Source organism: Aotus nancymaae, unplaced genomic scaffold (assembly GCF_030222135.1).
Source record: "Aotus nancymaae isolate 86718 unplaced genomic scaffold, 86718_ANA_hifiasm-v0.15.2.pri h1tg000003l, whole genome shotgun sequence".
Lineage (NCBI taxonomy): Eukaryota > Metazoa > Chordata > Mammalia > Primates > Aotidae > Aotus > Aotus nancymaae.
Window position 1 is genome coordinate 3,880,482 of NW_026988414.1, and position 22,453 is coordinate 3,902,934.

General features: G+C 56.3%; 2 protein-coding genes across 3 annotated transcripts; both read right to left on the bottom strand.

Moving 5' to 3' along the window:
* Nucleotides 1-1,274: 1,274 nt before the first annotated feature.
* BBLN (bublin coiled coil protein) lies at nucleotides 1,275-5,265 on the bottom strand. The gene is made up of 2 exons (XM_012458058.2): nucleotides 5,043-5,265; nucleotides 1,275-1,754 (listed from the first exon to the last, which is right to left on the bottom strand). The coding sequence occupies exons 1-2, from the start codon at nucleotides 5,119-5,121 to the stop codon at nucleotides 1,582-1,584; spliced, it is 252 nt and encodes an 83-aa protein (XP_012313481.1). The 5' UTR covers nucleotides 5,122-5,265; the 3' UTR covers nucleotides 1,275-1,581.
* A 7,923-nt stretch (nucleotides 5,266-13,188) lies between these two features.
* On the bottom strand, nucleotides 13,189-17,575 carry LCN2 (lipocalin 2). 2 transcript variants are annotated; one of them, XM_064375615.1, is made up of 7 exons: nucleotides 17,353-17,575; nucleotides 16,683-16,819; nucleotides 15,029-15,108; nucleotides 14,721-14,840; nucleotides 14,430-14,531; nucleotides 13,513-13,539; nucleotides 13,189-13,378 (listed from the first exon to the last, which is right to left on the bottom strand). In XM_064375615.1, exons 1-6 carry the CDS (start codon nucleotides 17,572-17,574, stop codon nucleotides 13,520-13,522), a joined length of 681 nt encoding a protein of 226 aa, XP_064231685.1. In that variant the 5' UTR covers nucleotide 17,575; the 3' UTR covers nucleotides 13,189-13,378; nucleotides 13,513-13,519. The 2 variants fall into 2 exon arrangements, with proteins under 2 accessions (XP_064231685.1, XP_064231681.1); XM_064375611.1 differs by having other exon boundaries at nucleotides 13,189-13,330; nucleotides 17,353-17,574.
* Nucleotides 17,576-22,453: the final 4,878 nt, after the last annotated feature.

Here is a 22,453-nt window from a genome sequence, read left to right on the forward strand (position 1 = left end):
CTCAGTTCACTGCAACCTCCACTTCCCAGGTTAAAGTGATTCTCCTACCTCAGCCTCCCAAGTAGCTGGGATTACAGGTGCACACCACTACACTTGACTACTTTTTTGCATTTTTAGTAGAGATGGGGTTTTGCCATGTTGGCCAGGCTGGTCTGAAACTCCCGACCTTAAATGATCTGCCCGCCTTAGCCTCCCAAAGTCCTGGGATTACAGGCATAAGCCACCGCACCTGGCCAATTTTTTATTTTTTGAGGCAGTGTCTGGCTCTGTTGCCCAACTCTGCAGTATGGTGGTACCAATCTTGGCTCACTGCAACGTTTGCCTCCCAGGCTTAAGCCATCCTCCCACCGCAGCTTCCTGAGTAGCTGGGACCACAGGCATGCGCTACCACGCCTGGCTAAGTTTTCTTGTTTTTGGTAGAGATGGGGTTTCGGCATGTTGCCCAGGCTGGTATTGAATTCGTGGACTCGAGCAATGCACCCACCTTGGCCTTCCAAACTGCTGGGATTGTAAGTGTGAGCCACTGTGCCTGGCCGAGTTTCCCTCTTAATAACCTTAATAAGCTGGGGAAGTTCCTTTGGCTGGAGGCCTAGCAAGGTCAGGTGATTGCTGAAGTCCACACAGTTGGTAAGTGGCTGGGATTTGACCTGGGCCTGAGCTCTCCGACCCCTGTGCTGGCCTGTCTCTCCAGCCGCACCCTTTGGAGTGCGGGAGGGGGTTCCTTGCTGCTCAGGCCTCTGGTTTTCTTCTTCGTTTACTAGCAGGCACCCCACCCTCCTGGTCAGGCGACCCTAAGATGAATCATGGGTGGATGGGGCCCAGGCTGAGTTGGCCCTTTACTTCTCTTTCCTCATTAGAAAGACCCATAGAGATAAACAAGCAGACCAACCCTGTTACTGGGGAGACAGGCCGAGTGGGAGGGCGGTGCTGAGGCTGCACAGCATGTCTTGGCATTGGTTGTCTTGGTGAAAGGCCCTAGTACCCAGAGAGGCTGAGAACATCACACAAGGTCACACAGCATGTCCAACAGTCTCAACCCGGCTTCTGGGCTAGGAAGCAGCTGCTGGCCAGGAGTGTACCAGGTAGGAAAGAAGCCTTGTCCTCACCTGCACCTTCTGCGTCCAGAAGTACAGGCGGCCAAGAACCCCAGCCCCCCCCTCCACCGGCCTCTGAGCCGCCAGTGCGTGATCAACACCTGAGCACCCAGACTGCCCTGTTCGCCTCCAGCAGCTGCTGGGGTTCTCGTCCCGAGCTACAGAGGACAGAGGCACAGCGGTGTGGGAGACCCGTTTAATTTGGACACTCAAGGCCTGGGCAGAGTGGGGAGTGCCCAGGAGTTGGGTGAGCAGGCAAGTGGGTGGGTTGCAGGCCCACTCTTGGCCCCAGGAGGGAATGCCAGGCAGTGGGGGCTGACCCAGATAGGCCAAGGGGAGTGGCCAGAATGGTGGACCAGGCAGGCAGACCCACCCAGGGACCCTGAAGGCCAGCCCTTGAGAAGGTGTCTAAGCCCGGGGGTGAGTACCCAGGCCAGAGCCCAGCCCAGGGAGGCAGGGTGGGGGCCCGGTTGGGGGCTTTTGGAGCCTAGGGGCTGGCGTCGCTGGGGTCCTCCCCGAGTTGCTGCTGGAACTCCAGGCGTGTCTGCCGGTTGGACTCCAGCAGCTCCTGGAGGCGGGCGTGGAGGTGGTCGTTCTTCTCCTCCAGGTGGTCCAGACAGGAGTTGATCTGGTCCAGCATGGAGTTGATGGCGGCGTATTCTGGGAGGAAGGCGAAAAACAGAGCCCATATCCTGTGTCTCCTTGGGGCTAATGGACACCCTCCCTCCACCGTTTCCCAGCCTGCTTCCCAGAGGGCTTTGTGCAAGTCCCTACTCCTTCCTGAGCCTCAGTGTCACCATCTGGAAAATGGGTGGATACCAAAAGAGGAATCACTTTGAATGAATGACACCGTAGTACTGCATCCTTTTTTCTGGGGTTAGGGTGGTCACAGGGTGGTGAGCCGGTGTCCTGCCTGGGAAGTCCTGCCAGGTGTCAGGTCTCTGCACTTCCTGCAGCAGCTGCTTAGTGGCCACATTCCTGAGTTGGGGAATCAAGGCCTCTGTCCCCAGGTGGGTCCTATTCTCCAGCCCTTCTGGCTCCCTCAGGATAAAACACCCAGTGGAGTCTCCTAGCCCCGCCTCCCTGCTAGCCCCACCTCCCTGCTAGCCCTGCCTCCCTGCCTCTTCCTTTCCTCTCTCACACCTGCCTTTACCTACTTCAGGCCCTTTGAACATGCTGCTGTCTCTGCCTGGAATGTGCTGAGTCCTCCCATCTTCCTTCCCTCCTCTCCTCCTGGATGAGTCCCACTCATCCTTCACGTCTCAGTATGGATGTCACCACTGGGAGCCCATCCAATGCTCCAGACTGGATCAGGCCTCCATGCTGAGCCCCTAGCCCTCCTCAGCCCTCCACGGCCCTCTCTCCAGGATTGACCGCTGTGCTTATCTGAGTGCTGTTCTGTTTCCCCATGGGAGGTGAACAGTCTTGTGTTCGCTGCTGGCTCCCTGCTGCTCTCAGTGTTGCAATAAGCATCTGTTGATTGACTGAGTGAGTGAATGAACGGAGCCTCTGACTTTCCAGCCTCTCTGCCATTGCTCAACTATCCCTGCAACTTAGAATGCCTCAACCACAACAGCCCTTCAAGGACCAGCTCCAAATGCCTCCTCCAAGAAGTCTTCCCTGATCTCCACTAGAAACCATCACTTCTTCCCCTACATGGCCACTCCAGAGCTGCCTCTTTCAGCAACACAGTGTCCCTGAGGACTCAAGGTCTGGGCCTGTGCCCACTGCGGGACTCAGTTCTGAGCCAGCCCGTGACTCAGATACACTCGGCTGCCAGCTTGAGACCAAAGAAGAAGCAGCCGGTGGAGGCTGGCAGAGGCCAGGGCTGGAGGGGTGTATCTGGGTTATGGGTGCACATGTGCCTGCATTCTGGGGAAGGGCACCATTGCCCAGAACCAGCCACCCTCACAAAGGACAGAGTCCTGGGAAATTGGCTGCATCTTAAAGTCCAAACCCCTCATGGTATAGCTAGGGAAACCGAGGCCTCAGAAGGAACTTGCCCAGGATCCTCCAGGTTGGTAACAGAGCCGAAACTTAGGACTGGACTTGGGGGTCAGAGGCACTTGGGTTTGAGTTCCAGCTCTGCTTTACCCCAGCAAGTTGTTTCACCTTGCTGGAAAAAAGGGAAAATAACGGTGTGGTTGTGAGGATTCAAACATATCAAGGGTTCAGACAGTGGCCAGCACAGTGGCTCATGCCTGTAATCTCAGCACTTTGGGAAGCTGAGCAGGCAGATCACCTGAGGTCAGGAGTTCAAGACTAGCCTGGCCAACATGGCAAAATGCCGTCTCTACGAAAAAAAAAAAAAACATAAAAATTAGCCAGGTGTAGTGGCAGGTGCCTGTAGTCCCAGCTACTTGGGAGGCTAAAGCATGAGAATTGCTTGAACCCAAAAGGCGGAGGTTGCAGTGAGCCGAGATCATGCCACTGTACTCTAGCCTGGGCAACAGAGCAAGACTCTGTCTCAGAAAAAAAAAAAAGTTCAGATCTGGCCACAGCAAGTACTTAGTGGATGGTCATTATTATCAATACTTTGAATTCTGTGTCCTGGGATACAGGCTGGAGGAGGGATGAGGGAGGCAGGTTCCCCCACACCACTCCAGGCCAGGCTTTATCTGTGTCAAGGGTACTTTCCCAGTTCCAAGCCTTTTCTTCTGCCTGGGACACCCTGCTTCCCACTGTTCTTTTTTTTTTTTTTTTTGAGACGGAGTTTCGCTCTTGTTACCCAGGCTGGAGTGCAATGGCGCGATCTCGGCTCACCGCAACCTCCGCCTCCTGGGTTCAGGCAATTCTCCTGCCTCAGCCTCCTGAGTAGCTGGGATTACAGGCACGCGCCACCATGCCCAGCTAATTTTTTGTATTTTTAGTAGAGACGGGGTTTCACCATGTTGACCAGGATGGTCTCGATCTCTTGACCTCGTGATCCACCCGCCTTGGTCTCCCAAAGTGCTGGGATTACAGGCGTGAGCCACCGCGCCTGGCCCTCCTTCCCACTGTTCTAAGTCCTGTCTGCCAACATCCACTCAATGTCACCTCCTGGGAGGCTCTTCCTGATGCTCCCACCAGCACTGGCCAATGCAAACTTACCTAGAACTGTAGCGGTGATGGATTAACAACCCTGGGAATACACAAAAGCCCACTAAACTGTACAATTTAAATGGGTAAGTTATATAGCTCAATAAAGGTGTTACCCCAGACAAAAAGCATGCGCCATACTTACACTGCATTCACTAAATCCTCAGGGTATGTTAATATGCCAATCTTGACTATACCAAAGAGAATAATGACAATAACCATTTACTGAACTCTTGCATGCTAGAACCTGCTAAGCATTTTCTGTTTATTTTTTTGCATTTAATTCTGACACATCCCAATGCAGGAGACACGAATCATTATTCCTATTTTATAGATAGGGAAACTGAGGCTGAAGAAGGTTAGAAGGGAGCCGATGGTTCTCTCTCCACATCCCACCCCTGCACGCAAAAGGCTGCTCTGTAAGCTCCTCACATTTGGCAAGGGTGTGAGGCTACACCCGCAAAACCAAGTGGCTGGGGATGCTGACTCAGCAGAGCGGCGCCCCCGCACCCCCACCCCACGCCCGGTCCGGCCTCTTCGCTAAGTCAAGCCAGCCAAGATAACCCCGTCTCCCTGAGGTGCCTCAGTCTCCCCCGGGACTGAAGAAAGTGGCTGGAGCAAGGCCCACAAGGGCGAGTGTCCCCGAAGCTGCCTCAGTTTCCCCATCTGTAAAACACAGCTGGTGATCTGCAGCTCTCACGGGGCTCGCGGGTGCTCGCCCTGCATCCGAGCCAGCACCTACAACTCCGGACCCACTCGAGGCGGAATGGGGTGGACTCTTTGGTCCCTTCCAAGACCCCATCCCGATTCCCCTTCCCGGGAGGGCAGCCCTGAAAAAGCAAGGTTGCTCCAGCAGCCCCCTCGGGTCACCTGCTTCCCCGAAGCCGTCATCCTCGCCTTCCGCTCCCGCCTCCACCGGCATCCCCAGGTCCCCGTTGGGGCCCGACATTGCGGGCTCGGGCGCCCGAAGGGCCGCGCGACGATGGAACGCGACGACCGTCGTGCCGAAAGCCGGCGCCCGATGGAAGGTGGAGGCTGTGGATAGAACACCGGGCCGGAAGGGTGGAACGCGGCAGCGGATCTCCGCCCAGAGGCCGGGGCCCCGCCCTGAAGCCGGAGTCCCGCAGCCCCCGCTCCGCCCCGCCCCCCAGCCGGAACTCCGCCCCCGCCCCGTGGCTGTGGCCGCGCCCACCACCAGACTCCGCCCCCACCGCCGGAGCCCCGTCTCTACCTGCCTCAAGTCGAACTCCGCCCACTCCGCCTCCGGCCCCGCCCCTCTCCTGGGCGCTGGGCGGGCCACCCCTGGGCTGCCCCTGGAAAAGCCCAGGAATGGGGAAGTCCTGAAAGAGGAGCGGAAGATCCCCAAGTCCATCTGCTGCTTCAGCCCCTCCGCGTGGGTAAAATCGCAAGCGAGCTTTCCTTGTTATTTTTTGAGCTAGGGTCTGGCTCTGTCTTCCAGGCTGGAATGCAGTGGGGTGATCTCGGCTCACTGCAACCTCTGCCTCCCAGCCTCAAGCGATCCTCCCTTAGCCTTCCGAGTAGCCAGGATTACAGGCGGAGGGTGCACCACGCAGACTATTGTATTTTTTGGAAACGGGGGTTTCCGCCATCTTGCCCAGGCTGGTCTCGAACTCCTGAGCTCGAGCCATCTACCTGCCTCGGCCTCCCAAAGTGCTGGGATTACAAGTGTGAGCCACCGGGCCCAGCCTTGGAAACGGGGTTTCCAAGCCTCCTGTGGCTTCGGGAAATTCCACTGAGTCAAGAAGGGTCTCTCTCCTCCCTCGCCTCTGTGCCTGCGCCCCAGTGGAGAGGACCAAACATCCCTACCCCCGGATTTGGGCCTTTCTGGTCTTAAGCACTTCTCTTAGGGCTCATGGATTACAACCTGTGGTTGGGAATCAGGCTGGACTCCAGCTCTGGACAAGAGAAACAGGAACATTAGCTAGGCAGGCTCCCACCTGTAATCCCAGCGCTTTGGGAGGCCGAGGTGGGAGGATTGCTTAAGCCTAGGAGTTGGAGAACAGCCTGGGAAACATAATGAGTCACCCGACCCCCACCCCCCCCATTCAGCCCCCATCTCTACAGAAAGTACAAAAAAAATTAGTCGGACCTGGAGGCATGCATCTTAATTGCAGCTGCTTGGGAGGCTAAGGCAGGAGGATCACTTGGGCACAAGAGTTCAAGGCTGCAGTGAGCTATGACTGCACCACTGCACTCCAGCCTGGGCAACACAGTGAGACCCTGTCTTTAAAAATAATAATTAATTAATAAAAAAGAAAACGTTTGATCGGGCGTAGTGGCTCACGCCTGTAATCCAAGCACTTTGGAGGCCAAGGTGGGTGAATCACCTGAGGTCGGGAGTTCAAGACCAGCCTGAGCAACCTGGTGAAACCCCATCTTTAAAAAAAAGTAAAAATAGGGCCGGGCGTGGTAGCTCACACCTGTAATCCAAGCACTTTGGAGGCCAATGCGGGCAGATCACCTGAGGTTGGGAGTTCAAGACCAGCCTCACCAACATGGTGAAACCCCATCTTTAAAAAAGTAACAAACAAACAAAATAAATAAAATAAAATTAAAATTAAAAAAAGAAAGAAAAAAGAAAACGTTTAATTAGGCATGGTGATGCATGCCTGTAGTCCCAGCTACTCAGGAGGCTGAGGCAGGAGAATCACTTGAACTGGAGGCAGAAGTTGCAGTGAGCAGAGATCAGGCCACTGCACTGCAGCCTGGATGACAGAGCGAGACTTCATCTCAAAAAAATAACAACAACAACAACAAAATAAATGTTTGGCCTGGAGCAGACCTACTTTTTTTTTGAAATGGAGTCTCGAAATGTTGCCTAGGTGGAGTGCAATGGCACGATCTCGGCTCACTGCAACCTCCACCTCCTGGGTTCAAGCGATTCTCCTGCCTCAGCCTCCTGAGTAGCTGGGATTACAGGTGCATATGCCATCATGCCCTGCTAATTTTTGTATTTTTAGTAGAGATGAAGTTTCCCCATATTGGCCAGGCTGGTCTTGAACTCCTGACCTCAGGTGATCCACCCACCTTGGCCTCCCAAAGTGCTGGGGTTACAGGTGTGAACCACCCCGCCTAGCCAAATTTAATTTTTTTTTTTTTTTTTTTTTGAGATGGAGTTTCACTCTTGTTACCCAGGCTGGAGTGCAATGGCGCGATCTCGGCTCACCGCAACCTCCGCCTCCTGGGTTCGAGCGATTCTCCTGCCTCAGCCTCCCGAGTAGCTGGGACTACAGGCACGCGCCACCATGCCCAGCTAATTTTTGTATTTTTAGTCGAGATGGGGTTTCACCATGTTGACCAGGATGGTCTCGATCTCTTGACCTTGTGATCCACCCGCCTCAGCCTCCCAAAGTGCTGGGATTACAGGCTTGAGCCACCGCGCCCGGCAATTTTTTTTTTAAATAAAGAGAAGTAGGAATAGTTCATTTTAGGGAGATCCCCTCAACTAGGACAGGAGTGAGGCTGCCCTTAGTTCAAGCTCTCCTCAAACCCAGCCAGGACTGTACGTCACATTCTCAATAAAGGAAAGGATTGCTGCCCCCTCCTGTGGGGACTGCAGTGGAGGGTGGAGATCCGTGGACAGAATGCTTCTTGGACTGCTCATCAAGGAAGGCTTCATGATAATCAGCCCAGCTGCCGTCATCCCACTTCCTACTTTCCAGCTAGGAGACGGCGGCTGCCCACAGTCACCCGGCCAGCAAGTGTCACCTCTGGGTTGAATCCAGAGCTATGATCCTGCCCAGGGGTCCAGCTGAGAATCAGGTCTACGTTCCAGGGACCTGATTCCCAGGAATCAGAGGGGCTCACCTACTGGAACTCCAGTAGCTGTAGTACACAGAGGCCTCATGGCTGCAGCAGCCTGGTCCTGGTCTCACACTGGCTGTCACTGTGGGCAGGCCATCCTCAACGTGGGGTCAGGCCCAAGTGCGTATCCCAGACAGTGACAATGGGGTGGAATCCTCTCTTGTCGCAGAAGCCTCCCCAACTGTTCTACCAGAGGAAGGCAGGAGCATGGTGGAGTCTGACACCTGCTGTGAGGGTCTCCATCGACTTGCACGTGGTCAGCGCTGCCTTCTCCCTGAACTAAATTGAGTGAGAGCAAGAACACTGAACCAGCACCCAAAAAATTTTGGGGAACCTCCCTTCATCCAGGTCAGGCTGCCCTCCTTTTAAAAATTTAATTATATTAAAAAAAATTTTTTTTTAGAGACAGAGTCTTGCTGTGTGGCCCAGGCTGTAGTTCAGTGGCGCAATCATAGTTTACTGCAGCCTCAAACTCCCGGGTTCAAGCAATCCTCCCACCTCAGCCTCCAGATTAGCTGAGACTACAGGTGCGTCACCACCACACTCAGCTAATATATTTATTTTTGTAGAGACAGGGTTCCACCATCTAGCCCAGGCTGGTCTCAAATTTCTAGGTTCAAGCAATCCTCCCACCTCAGCCTCTGGATTAGCTGAGACTACAGGTGAGCCACCACCACACCCAACTAATATTTTTATTTTTGTGTAGAGGGGAGATCCCATAAGCGCCCAGGCAGAAGCAAAAGGTCTCAGCCTATTTCCATATAAATAATGAAGAAGAAAGTAATTAGAAATATAACCGTAGTAGTTATTACTTATTCATATGTGCTCTTAGTTATTCATAGGTGATCTTAATTCCTTTACTAATGCCTATCAGGTCAGAAGTGTGAACCTGGGGTGACATTGTGAAATGAATGACACTAAGGCAAGATGCTCTAAGCCCTCTGTCACGCCCACATAAGGGCTGCTGGAGGGCGCCTCGGCTGTGCGGTAGCGCCAGTGCTGTGAAAGCGCCCGCTGTTTAGCTGGCTAGGGAAGGAGATGTCCAAAATGGCCGAGACGTCTCCTTCCTGGGGAAGTTAGGAGAAAACTCCGCTTCGCCAAGCCCTTGTGGCAAGGCGTGACGGCTGTCAGGTAGACCCACAGACATGCGGGGGCTTAACTGTCTCTATGTGATGCTGTGCTTCAGTGGTCACGTTCCATGTCTACTCTTATGTTCTACTTCTGCACCTGGTTCCTTTTGTCTTAGAGAAGATAATCAGTAATAGTAATATAAATGTTAATGTTTTAGTTCTTTCTTGAGAAGTGTGGAAAAGGTGCTGATGCATTACGCTCCTTACCTCATTTTGGGTGCCAGAAATTCCTAAGCCCCTACCTGAATGACATGTAATGTACTTGACCCTATCACTGCCATGTCCTATCTACTCTGCCCCCAGTCACCGACCACCAAGGCCACACCCTAACCACCCTGCCCCCAGATTTGCAACTCCGCATTCGGGGCCACTGCTGGTCTCTGAGATTTGGGTAGCAGTGGACCCCTGGGCCCAAACTCTCTTTTTTCTATCTCTGTGTCTTATGTCTTTTATTTCTACAATTTCTCATCTCTGCACCAGCCAGGAGCGGCTCACAGAACCCTGTAGGGCTGGACCCTACATTTTTGTAGAGACAGGCTTTCGCCATCTTGCCCAGGCTGGTCTCAAACTCCTGGACTCAAGTGATCCTCCCACCTCGGCCTCCCCAAATGCTCAGATTATAGGTGTGAGCCATGGCACCCAGCCTAGCCTGCCCTCCTTGACTGAGAGTGAAGCCCTCAGCAGAGAAAGATTTGCTGATGCTCTACTGCCTTTGAAGGAGAAAGGAGCCACAGGCTAAGGGTGCAAGGAAGACAGCATGAGAAGCTGGGAAAGGCGGGGAGCAGCTTCCCCAAGAGCCGCTGGAGGGAGCACGGCCCTGTGAACACTCATTTCCACCCAGTGAAACTGATTTCAAACTTCTGACCTCCAGAAGTAAGCAAACATATGAGTGTTATTCTAAACCCACAGTTTGTGGTGATTTGTGGTAGTGACATAGGATTTTTCTTGGTCATTCTGCCAGCCAGAGACTCCCAGCCAGTGACGCCCCTGTCTAGGCAGATGTCAGCCCCATTGCCTGCTCTGTCCTGTAGTCCGGAGCTGGCTCAGCCCCACCACCATTGTAGCTTTCTTTGTAGCCTCACTTGGTGAGTCCCAGGCTCTTGTCCCAAGTCCAAGAAGAATGAGGATATGCTGACAATCAAAGGTTGAGGAGGACAGAGAATTTTTTTTCCCTTCTTTCCAAGCTTCCATGACTTGCAGACAGAGAATATTTTGTTGAGTGATGGAACAGCTCTCAGCAAAGAGGGTACGTGACAGTGGTCCTGCACCCCAAATTGGGCAGTGGGTCCAGGGCTTTTATGGACTCCGAATGGGGAGTGCATGCTGATTGGCTTGAGTATGCAATAAAGGTTAAAACAAAGGCACCACTCAAAGGTGGGCATGACAGTGTAAAAACCAATTGGGGAACGGTAGGTGTATGTAAGATAGGTGAAGGGTGGGGATCAATCAGGGAAAGCATGCCAAATGGGATGACAGGTTCTTAATCTGGTCTGTGGATTTAACTTGTAGCTTGGCTTTCAGGCTTTACACTCTCTTTGGTTTGGAGGTGAGGTTTCACCAGGGACCTGCCCCTGTCTGCCTAGATATTTTTCTGCCTCCTGCCTCTTTCAATAGTGGCAATAGGAAACTAAACCTCCAGTGACCTGGAAGGAAATGCAAAGCCCTTCTAGGCCCTAAGGGTTTGATCCTGAAAGACTCAGCAGGCACAGGGGGTGACAGGAAGCTCCCGTGCTTGAGCCAAGTTAGGAAACTGGAGCTACTGCCCCACTTGGAGCCCAAGGGCCAGGCATGCTGGGTGCACCTTCCACCTCCTTGGCCAGCTAGCGGTCCCCGGGTGCCCTTCTCAGCCCAGAATCTCTCTGGGCTTGGGAACAGCCCCATCCCTCTCTCAAAGCCTGGGCTGCACCAAGCTGGTCTCTTCTGGGAGTTTGGGCTAGACTTCCGAGGCTTTGGCAGCATTTGGTGGGCCTGGGCCTCACACCTGTCCTGCTCCTTGGGGTCCGAGGCTGGAGCTGGCTCACAGTGCCAGCATCTTCTCCTAGCCCAGCCGAGGGTTGTGGGTAACACCCGCCATGGGCACCGAGGAAGGAGAACTGTCCTGACCCCAGGCACAATTAGTCCCTGAAGAATATCTTAGTCTATAGTGCTATTACTCAGCTATTTCCTTTATATAATCCTTTATATATAATCATATATTAGTTTATAGAATTAGTGCCTGAAGTATAACTTACTGCTTACATATATCTAACATATAATCATACTTAATATAGCTAGCATAGTTAGTTCTATATAATCTTTCTATATAATCATATAGGTATTGTAGTCGGAGCTGTACTGACACATTTAGTGCTGATTTATAGAATCCTTCCATATAACCACAGAGTAGTTTGTAGTGGGAGGAATGCCTAGAGCGGTCACAGAACAGAAGCAGTACATGGGAAAACAGCCAGACCAGGACGAGAACCAAAGACCCAGGCGGTGACGTCCCTGCCTGAAAGGGCATACGCTGTATGGCAGGCTTGGAGCAAGTACCTCTCCTCCTGATAAAGGAGTTGTAGTACCTTGCATCCAGTTCCCGTGGAAAGTAGGCCTCAGGCCTGAGATCCTGGAAGTAACCAAGGGAGAAGAACCCCTCTGGTGTGGCCAGTCATGCAGCTGTTCACCCTGTCAGTCTTTTCTCGCTTCTGTGCTAGCTCAAATCATCCTCCCATAAATATCTTAAGAGAAGAGCACAAATCTGTCAGCTCCCACTGCATTGGCTTACAGTATCCTTCTATTAGAAATCCTTTGAAGTCTCCAGGTCCCAGATAAGAAGTGTTGTGCATGACACCTGCTACACACAGCCCACCTCCTTGCCTCGGTGACCTAATGGGGGTGGACCCCTTTTCTGTACACGACCCTCTACTACTGCACATGGCATGGTCCCCTACTGCGCACAGCCCACCTCTCTGCCCAAGTGATGTGATGGAGTGGCCCCCTCGCTTGTAACTCACGTGATTATGTATGCCCTATTACTAAGCCCATAGATGATGACCTCACTCGTGACCCTGCCTCCTGCTTGTACCTAATGAATACACATGCTCCGGGTCATTGGCCCTCACTGATCTCCGCTCACAGGTTGCGCGGCCCCCCAAGTCCAGACGCACTTCACCAGTTCTTCAGTGTCCTGTTTCTTTACTTCTAGGATCCTGCACCTCAGCATAGCATAAGAGACACCCCACGACCCTGTGGGGCCCTACAGCCCTACAGAGGGTGAACAGGGTGGTGTGTGTGTCTATGGGGTTTCCTCAGTACCCCACCCACTCTGGCCTCTGGCCTTGCACAGGGAGAAGGGGCTGGGGAGGAAGTGCCTATGTGTGATGCAGACCTGGAGAGGTTGCCTCTGTGGCCAGTGGGGAACCAGAGGCTTATCAGGCCTTACACAGGGCAGCCAAGTGATGAATGCAGGCCTGGAGCCCTCTGCATCCTGGGAAACTGGATTCTTGGTGACACAGCCCCTCCTCACTTCCACCTGACCCTGCGCCTGGCTTCAGAATGTATCCCCAAGGTGGCCTGGATGTCATCAGGCGGGGAGCTGTGGGATAAGGGGCATCGCTCTGAAACGGGGTTAGCATGGACATGGTCCCTCACCCACAGGGCCCAGAGGGGGCTGGCAGAGGGGCAGGGGACCACCCCTGCCGAGCCAACCCTCTCTGCCTGGAATGGCCTCCAGCTGTGCGTGCCCCTGCTACACTCCGATGTGGTGTGGCCCACCTGTCTGCATTGGACGGGGCACCCTCCTAGGCAGGGGAATGTGAGAACTGCAGCTGCTCTGGGGCTGAGCCCATGTCACAGCGGGAGGGAGTGTGGTGTTACACCGCCTGGGAAGAACCCAGGGCTGTCAGCCACAAACCTGCTAGTGATGACAGGGGGCTTGTGTCTTCACTCTGCAGCCCTAACACCCAGGCTGGGTTCGCTGGGCTCCATCCTGGGTGTGCAGACCCTGGGAGTGATGCCAGTGGGAGCCCCCTGCCCCTCCCCTTCCTCGAAGACTCAGGGGTCAAAGAGTGTAGACTCAGGGGCCTGGGGCACATGTTTATTTAGCAGACAAGGTGGGGCTCCATCATTGGGGTGGCCTGGGGAGCAGCTGGGTGGGCAGCACTGTGGGGAGGGTCTCTCAGCTCCCTTGCTGGTATCCAGGCTGGTGGGTCAGCTGGTGGCACCCTGGACAGAGGTGAATATGAGGGTGATGGGTGGAGAGATGGGAGGCACCTGAGACAGGGGCAGCAGAATAAAGATGGCAGCAGTGCTGGGGAGCAGAGGAAGGAGCAAAGGCAGGCCCAAGACCCCAGTCCACTGCACCCTGGCTTCCCATAAGCCCCTCCCAGCCGCCCAGCCACACTCACTGCGCACTCAGTCGTCAATGCACTGGTCTGTTGGGGAGAAAGTCCATCAGAACAGGCAGCGGTGTGTGTGCCCATGTGTGAGCATGTGTGTGCACACGCGTGTCCGTGTGTGAGCATGTGTGTGCACGCGTGTGCCCGTGTGTGCACGCGTGTGCCCGTGTGTGAGTGTATGTGATCCCTGACTGCCAGGTCCTCTGCAATGCGCCTGGGCAGCCCCTGCCCCACCTGGCCCAGCTGCAGAAGGTGTGGGGGTTCCTTTCAGGGATGGGGCAACAGAGCGGCTGATGGTGGGGCAGGGGATGTGGGAGAAAGGCCTGGGGATGGGCTGTCTTGAGTGAGGCCCGGCTCCCAGGCTGCTCCAGCACCGGGGTCTCCTGCCTGTTTACCAGTCTAGGAGCCTCTCAGCCTGGGGGAGGCCAGTGGTTCTCTGAATGGCCTAGCCAGGGCCTCCTGCCCAACCAGGTTCCCTGGAGTCAATGACATCTCCCAAGTCAGTGGTGAGCAAGTGCCCGGGGGAGGGAAGACAGGCAGGACAGCAAGACCCAGGGTGATGAAGCCTGGGAGGGTAGGGGGAGATGGCTCAGCACAAGGGGTCCTGGATGGGTTGGGGGAGGTGTCAGGCCAGCGAGACTGAGAAATGGAAACTTGGGCCTGGGCCTGAAATCCTGGTCTGGGCAGACCCTGGCTAAACTGCCAGGAAGGAGCACCTGGGGACTGGGTGGGTCCCTGGGAGCCCCATAGACCCTGGGGTGGGAGCACAGTCTTCCTGAGCCCAGAGTGGATTCCAAGGAGCTCCTGGACTGTCCACCGCTCCAGTAACTGAAGAGAGAGTCTCTCCTCTCCTCCCTCCCTGGTAGGGAAGCATCCCGCCGGAACAGTCCCCATGTCCCCATCCCCACATCCAGACTGGCCATTACCGATTGGGACAGGGAAGATGATGTGGTCTTCAGTGAGGCCCAGAGATTTGGAGAAGCGGGTGAAGTTCTCCTTTAGGTCCGAAGTCAGCTTCTTGGTTCTCCCTGTGGCCAAGATGGCCGATGAGTGGCCGGTAGACACCCCATCAATATCACTGAATGAGTGGATGAGGCCTCAGATCCCTTCCTCATGGAGGGTCTGTGGAATGACCTCTTCCTGCAGGTGGGGACCGGCCTCCCCTCCCGCTAAGTGTGATCAGGAGCCAGTCCCCGAGGGGGCGGGATGGGACCCACCGTAGAGGGTGACCTTGAAGTACTCCCTGTTGTGCGAAGCCTTCTTGAAGAACACCACGGCGTGCTGCTTGTAGTCAGTGCTCACCACTCGCACGATGTAGCTGGTTAATCCAGGGTGAGCTGCAGGTGTGGACAGTCAGGGGTCAGCCCTGTTCTGGATGGGAGGAGGGAGCTGTCCCCTCCCTGCCCAGCACATCAGCGCGGACTTCTCCCCATACAACGCATCTGTGTGGAGGAGCAGGAAGCTCTGCGTCCCTCCCCAGCCCCCCGGAGCCCCAGCCCAGTGCCCCACCCCGCTCAGGACTCACTCTCAATGTTGCCCAGCTTGAACTCGCCAGGCTGGGAGCTTGGAACAAAAGTTCTGATCCAATAGTCACACTTCCCTTTCCTTGGGAGGGAGAGAGGGGTGGGTGAGAGGGGAGACAACCAGGCTTGGGCCCCCTGGACTGGACAAGGTGGGGGCCAGGGCAGCAGCAAGACTCTGATGCTCTCAGTCCAGCCCAACCCCTAACTCTGACAGCTCATCCCCCACTACCTGGAGGGACCCTACCCCACCCACCCAGCCGAGATGGGCCTGGGCCTTCCCCCTGAGCCGACCCCAGGCTGTCCCTCCCGGTCTGTTGCCTGGAGCCCCTGGACCCTGCTCAGGCCCCCCAGCACCCCATGTCCTTCTTTCCTTTGGCTGCCTCCCCTGGGTGGGCTTCCCCCGACACACACCACCCCCCACATTTCTCCCCTGCGCTCAGCTTGCTGCTTCCCTTCCTGTACTCTCTCCCGGGACCCACCTTGCTGCTTCCAGTCTGCTGCATGCCAACCGTTCCCCTAGCTCTCGGGTCAAACCTGACCTCATCCATGAGTCCTCCCACTTCCCATCCCCTGACACCCGGGGCTGAGCTCCCCAAACTCTTTCCTCTGCTCCTTGCTCCACAAATGACCAATCCCAATCCACTCAGCTGCCAGAGTCAGAAACCCACTGGGGGTGGCTGGTCCCGGCTCCCTGCCCCCTCACCCTGCGCCTGTTCTCTTCCACCCGTGACGGCCCTGCGTCACTTTCGCTGGTCTCCCACCCTCCCAGGCTGCACCCCAACACGTCTCCCCACTCTGCAGCCCAGGGGCCCCGCTCTAACCCACTCTGAATAGCTCCTCCCGGGCGGGTGCCTGAGGACCGCGCTGGCCTGGCCCCCCACCCCGCCAGGCTGCCGGCAGCTCTGCTCAGGGCGACCCTGCGATGGCTTGCTGCTTCCTGAAGGGGGCTCTCTCTGACTCAGCCCCTGCTGTGAACACCCGACACTTCCTTCTGAAGCACTTTCTGAAGCAGGTTGGCTCTTTATTATTATTATTATTATTTTTAATTTTTGAGACAGAGCCTTGCTCTGTCGCCCAGGCTGGAGTGCAGTGGTGTGATCTCAGCTCACTGCAACCTCCACCTCCTGGGTTCAAGGGATTCTCCTGCCTCAGCCTCCAGAGTAGCTGGGACTACAGGTATGCACCACCAAGCCCAGCTAATTTTTTTGGTATTTTTTGTATTTTTGTATTTTAGAGACAGAGTTTCACCATGTTAGCCAGGATGGTCTCGATCTCCCGACCTCGTGATCCGCCCACCTTGGCTTCCCAAAGTGCTGGGATTACAGGTTGGCTCTTTTAAGGCTACCTCCCTGAAAGCCCTCCACGAAGGCCCTGGGTGGGGTTGCCGGCTGGATCCAGTGTCCCCTCCTCCTGCTCCCAGGCACCCCTCCTCTCTCCATCTTGTTTTCTAATGACTGTGTGTGTCCACCCCCACCGCCGTCCGTGTGTCTGCACAGAAATGCCCTATAAACGTTGCCCTACGGAACGGAGGAAGGATGAACACAGATGAATTCTGTGCAGAACAGTGGGGTGAGTGACAGCTTCCCTCAGTTTTGGCCACCCCTTGCCTGTGACATCAGTCTGCCTCTCACATCCCCAGGAGGTGTCGGCCCTCACCTGAACAGGACCGAGGTGACGTTGTAGCTCTTGTCCTCTTTCAGCTCATAGATGGTGGCATACATCTTCAGCGAGTCTTGGTCTTCTCTGCCAATTGCATTCCCTGCCAGGCCTACCACATACCACTTCCCCTGGAACTGCAGGGGACTGATGATAGGCACAGCCCAGGAATGGCCCTACGAGCCACCCCTCCAGCTCTGTCCCTGTGGCACCTCTTGGCAGCCCAGCCTGGAACCAGGAGCCCCTCTGGCTGGGCAGCAGGGCCCAGGCTGGGCCTGCACTGGTGAAGGGGCAGGAGCAGGCGGCCATAAGTCTAGAAGGGAGGCTGGGGGAAGAGGTGGTTCTGAGGCTGGCAGGGAGGAGGCAAGTGGCTGGTGAGCCTTCCTGAGCCTCAGTTTCCCATTCCGTTCAGGGAAACTAAAGATGTTGCCACCTTCCTTGGACAGTGGGGGTTATGAGAGAGGGGAAGTGGACCTGGGAAAGTGTGTTCAGGCTGAGATGAGGTGGGGATGGGGGAAGGGGTATGGTTTCCATCAGGGGACCCTGGGGGCACAGGGTGAGCTGAAGCCTGGACCTTGGACTCCCAGAGTCCTGCCCAGTGCCCCTCTCCTCCCCTCTGTTCCCACTCTTCCCCAGGCCCTGCCTGCAGGTGCTCCTCTTGGCTCCTTACCTGGTTGTCCTGGAAGTTCTGCTGCAGAGGGACCTTGCTCAGAGGTGGGGCTGGGATCAGGGGTGAGGGGGAGTCCTGGGCCTGGGCTTGCAGAGCCCCCAGCAGGGCGAGGCTCAGCCACAGGAGAAGCAGGGTCATGATTTCAGGGCCGAGGAGGCAGGCGCTGTGGTGGCTGCTGGGTCTGGCCGGGGTGGAGGAGGAGGTAGCGAGTGAGAGGCTCATCGGGGTGGCCCTATTTATGGGCTCTAGGGTGGGCTGATTCATTCTTTGCCAAGACCAGGAAGGTGAGGCAACTGCCAGCAACTCCTGTGGAAACACTTGGCAAGATTTCTGCCTCAGGTCAGGATTTCGCAAGACAGAGGGACGGGGACATTCCCGGAGTGCGGCACCTCTGGCAGGGACGAGGGCTCCCTCTGTGCACTCTTTGTGCCCTTCCCGTCTTTTGATTGCCCTGTATGTGGGCTGGTGGCTGGTGAGCTGGAAGAGCTGTCATCTCTGACCTCCCTGCTCAGCTGGAGCCCAGGGTTGGGTACATGCCTGTGGCCCCCTCCCTGTGCTCACTGACAGGGAAGAATGAATGAATGCCTCCTTCCCGTAGATCATGTGCTGTTTCCTGGTTCCTTTAAGGGCCAGGGAAGGGGGTGGGGTGGCTGACAGTGGACAAGGAAAAACAAGGCGTCTACTCTGAGCTCATGGAGCCCAGAATCTTGACCTTCCTAGAAGCCCCATGCCGGGACCTGGGTGTGCTCCAGAGGCCTCGAGGCAGCTCCTTGTCCCTCTCCTTTCCCTACTTGCAGGAGGGGACCCCTGAAGGACCCAGCCTTTCCTGTGAGTACGGTGGGAAGAGACCCCACGCAGGGCGCATGGATCGAGCGTCGAGGCTACAGTCCCTGCCCTGGGTGAATTGGGCTAATGGGTGGGGCGTGAAGGGACCACAGTGCTGCTCTGCAGACCCGTTGCTTTGGGTCACTGAGAGTGCAAGGATCTGGCCTTATCCTTGAGGTCACTGAGACCACGCCCCTGACTCTGGCCACAGCCTTGGTCCATTGAGCCCAGCAGCCCAGGCCAGGGGTTCCAGAACTGTCACTGGGATGGCTGGTCCCAGCCTTGTCCAGCAGGGAAGCAGTTCTCTTAACAGGGGCCTGGCTGGCATCCTTGGGAGGCAGTGATGGAGCGTAGGCCCTGCCAGTGTCCGCAGAGATGGCTCAGCTCACCCGTGAAGGCCAAGGCCGTCCTGGATGCCTGACTGAGGGCGTGCTGGTTTTAGAACTTTCGATGGGACCAACGGGGACCTCACTGGCTCTGCCTACCTGCTGCTTGGGATCCCCAACCTGGGCTTGGGGACAGCGGGGCCCTCTGGGAAGGGGCTCTGGGAGTCTTGAGCTGGGGTTAGTCTAGAGAGGCCCCCACTGGATCCCTGCCCCCTCAGGCCCTGTCCTGCCTACTGTCCGCGTGATGAAAGGGCAGGAAGCAAAGATGAGTAGAACTGCAGGGGAACAGCGTTACATCAAAGCCTTCCCCGTCTAGAGCAGCCAGTGGCCACTCCCTCCCTCCAAACCCCCCTTCTTTCATGACCCTGTTCCCAGGAACTCCACCTCTGCTACTGTCTTTGACCTTAAAAAGTATCCTCGACCAGCCTGGGCGCGGTGGCTTACACCTGCAATCCCAGCACTTTGGGAGGCTGAGGCGGGTGAATCATGAAGTCAGGAGTTCGAGACTAGCCTGGTCAACATCATGGAAGCCCGTCTCTATTAAAAATACAAAAATTAGCTGGGCATGGTGGCGAGCACCTGTAATCTCAGCTACTCGGGAAGGTGAGGCAGGAGAATTGCTTGAAGCTGAGAGGTGGGAGTTGCAGTGAGCCAAGATTGCACCATTGCACTCCAGCCTGGGTGACAAAGTCTTTGTCTTGGAAAAAAAAAAGTATCCTCAGGGACCGGCCTGGCCAAGATGGTAAAACGCCGTCTGTACTGAAAATATAAAAATTACCCAGGTGTGGTGGTGCATGCCTGCTCTCCCAACTACTTGGGGGGCTGAGGCAGGCGAATGGCTTGAACCCAGGAGGTGGAAGCTGCAGTGAGCCAAGATCGTGCCACTGCACTCCAGCCTAGGTGACAGAATGAGACCCTGTCTCAATAAAACAAACAAACCCCCCAAACAACAACAACACAAACTCACAAATCCTCGGGGAGGCTGAGGTGGGAGGGTCACTTGGGTCCAGGAGGCCGAGGCTGCAGTGAGCTATGATTATGCCACTGCACTCCAGCCTGGACGACATAGCGACTTGACGCTAAAAAGTACCCTCTAGTCTGTGATGACTGCTTCATGTGGAGGAGACCAGTGGGTGGAGCCCCAGAGAATGTTAAGTTGAGGGTGCGGTATGGATCTCTGGGGAGCCGGGACTCAAGGGTCTGAACGTTGGGGGTAAGCAGGGCACTGGGTCTGCAGAGCCAGGTGCAGAAGGGAGGTGGCCCTGCTTGGGGGTCCCCCAGGCCGGGTTGAAGCCTGGCTCTTCCGGGTGCACAGATCTCTGCCCAGCTCCCACCCCCGTGGAGAGAGCTGCTCTGCGCTTCCGTGAGGTCATGCACGGACTGCGTCGGGCCCAAGGTGTCCCTACACGAGGCTGAGTTTCTCATCAAACCCTTGCGGGGCCCATTCCTCTCTCTGCACCAGCTCCAGTCCTGTCTCCTACTCACTGGCCTTGGCTCTCTTCAGAGTCCAGCAGGGCTGCAGGGAGGAGGTCAGCTCTACACACGCACCCTCCACATGAGCTTCAGGACTCAGCACTAGGAAGGTTGGGTAAGGACCGTGGTGTAGACTTGACCGACTCCAAGGGCTCCAGGGTTGACAGGACACTGGGGCCCCATTCCTCACCCACCTCCTTCCCACTGGGCTCCATTCATTGGGCCTGGGCCCCTGGCCAAGGAGGGTACTCCAGGGATCATACTGCTCAGCGCTTGGGGGAGTCGGTGGGCCCCAGGGCTCCTGGAACGGTCTCCACGACACGTGTGGCACCATGCGCAGGCATGCCACACACCCACCCGCCTCCCCTTGACCCTCCTTTTTTTTTTGAGACTGAGTCTCACTCTGTCTCCCAGGCTGGAGTGCAGTGGCGAGATCTTGGCTCACTGCAACCTCCGCCTCCCGGGTTCAAGCAACTCTCCTGCCTCAGCCTCCAAGTAGCTGGGATTACAGGCGCGCGCCACCGTGTCCAGCTAATTTTTTTGTATTTTCAGTAGAGACAGGGTTTCACTGTGTTAGCCAAGATGGTCTCAATCTCCTGACCTCGTGATCTGCCCACCTCAGCCTCCCAAAGTGCTGGGATTACAGGTGTGAGCCACCGCGCCCGGCCCCCTGGGCTCCTCTTATGGTTTGCACTGTGGCCCCCGGGCTGGTCCTGTTTTCTCTCAGTCAGCTGCAGGTGCCTCTAGTGAGCCCTCAAAGAGCCACAGAGAAGCTCCAGGGCCAAGCCCCTCCTGAGAGGAGCAGGGCTGGGCTCCCAATCCTGCTGTGCAGGTCAGCTTAGCAACAGGAGCCTAAAGGCAGATCCCTGCCTGGGATTTCTGTGACCAGAGGCCAGAAGTACTCCGGCTGCTCCCGGCGCCCTCCGCTGTCTCTGGGAGGCTCTCCCCACTCCCTGGAGACTGCAGCAGCCTGTCCTCCCATGGAGAGGCCCAGGCCCCTCCACACTGATGCCATCCATGCACGAAGGCAACGAGAGGAGACGCTTCCTGGCGGTCCTTGCAACTCAGGAATCCAGTCTGACCCCCCCATTTCGGTTTCCAGATCTTGTGAGCAGTGTTCAGTGTGGCCATGAATGGTTGACCCTCTGGCGTGTTTGAGGCTGGCAGGAGGTGACTGGGGAGGATTCTCACAGCCGGGGCCACAGCTGGGAGGAGTCTACAGGCGAGATGCCCCCAGGAGGCCCAGTCACAGATACGGGAAGTCTTGGTGTCTGCAGATCAGCCCTCCGTGGTCATGGCGGGTCCAGGCTGGGAGCCCAGCTCTCAAACACCCAGGAACGGGAGGGGCTATTTAGTGAGGAGCTGGCCTTGCCAGGGCCTTGGGCTGTCTCCTGTTTCCGGAAACAGTTTTCCAACCCCCATCCTCTCTCATGCCAAGGCTCACCAAGGGGCCTCGAGGTCCTCCTGCCCCTTCTACCTGACAGGGACCCTGACTGCCTGTGGAACACCCCTCCCAACCCTCCCGAAGTACACCCACTGGATTCCTCTGTCTGGTGAAGCCCTGGGTCTCTCAGACGTGGGGACGCCGGCCTTCATGCTGAGGTCCAGGCCTCAGGGCCTTTGCTGGTTCTGTCCCTAGGGGCCTGGCCCAGGCATGCCCCTTACATGGGTGCTTTGCCTGCTACTCCGCAGCCTGGACTCCCATGGGGGCGAGAGGGCCCACAATGATCGCAGGGGCAGCGGAGTGGACGTCAAGGCTCTGAGCAGGGTCTGCAGACAGCAGGCAGTGGCAGGCGGTGGTGGATGCCAGGCTTCCATGGAGCTGGCCACAGTCCCTCTGTCATAGGCCTCTGTCCCACATGGCCCTGGTGCTGCTCAAGACCAATGCTCCTCCCAGCTCTGCACCCCTCCTGCCTGGACTGCAGCCCCCAGCACTCCGGAAAAGGGGCATCTCCACCATGGCCACCCCCACACTACCCCACGTGCTCCCTGCTTTCCAGGTCCCTGTCGGGGCCTCCACTGGCACCATCAGAGGGGGCTGGGTGAGAGGACCAGTCTGGCTCTCCTGAAAGCTGGTTCTTGCGAGAGCCCACGACAGGCCAGGAGTGTGTCCAGCCCAGGTGGCAGGGTAGTAGGTTCCAGAAGAGTCAAATGAGACCAAATGTCCATGAAGACATCCCTGGCTCAAGAACCACAACACGGGCTCCTGCCTGGGGCCCCTCTGGTGCCCCAGTGGGGCTGAGGATGGAGCAGGCTCAGCCTCTCATGCACTCTGCTCCACCCCAGTGGTGGAGGGAGATCGCAGTCCCGGCTCCCACTCCTCCTTGGCAGCATATGTTTATTTATTTCAGCTGAGTGGGTAGGTTCCATGGCTGAGCCTCCCCCTCTGCGGGAGGGGGACATGAACAAGGCTGTGA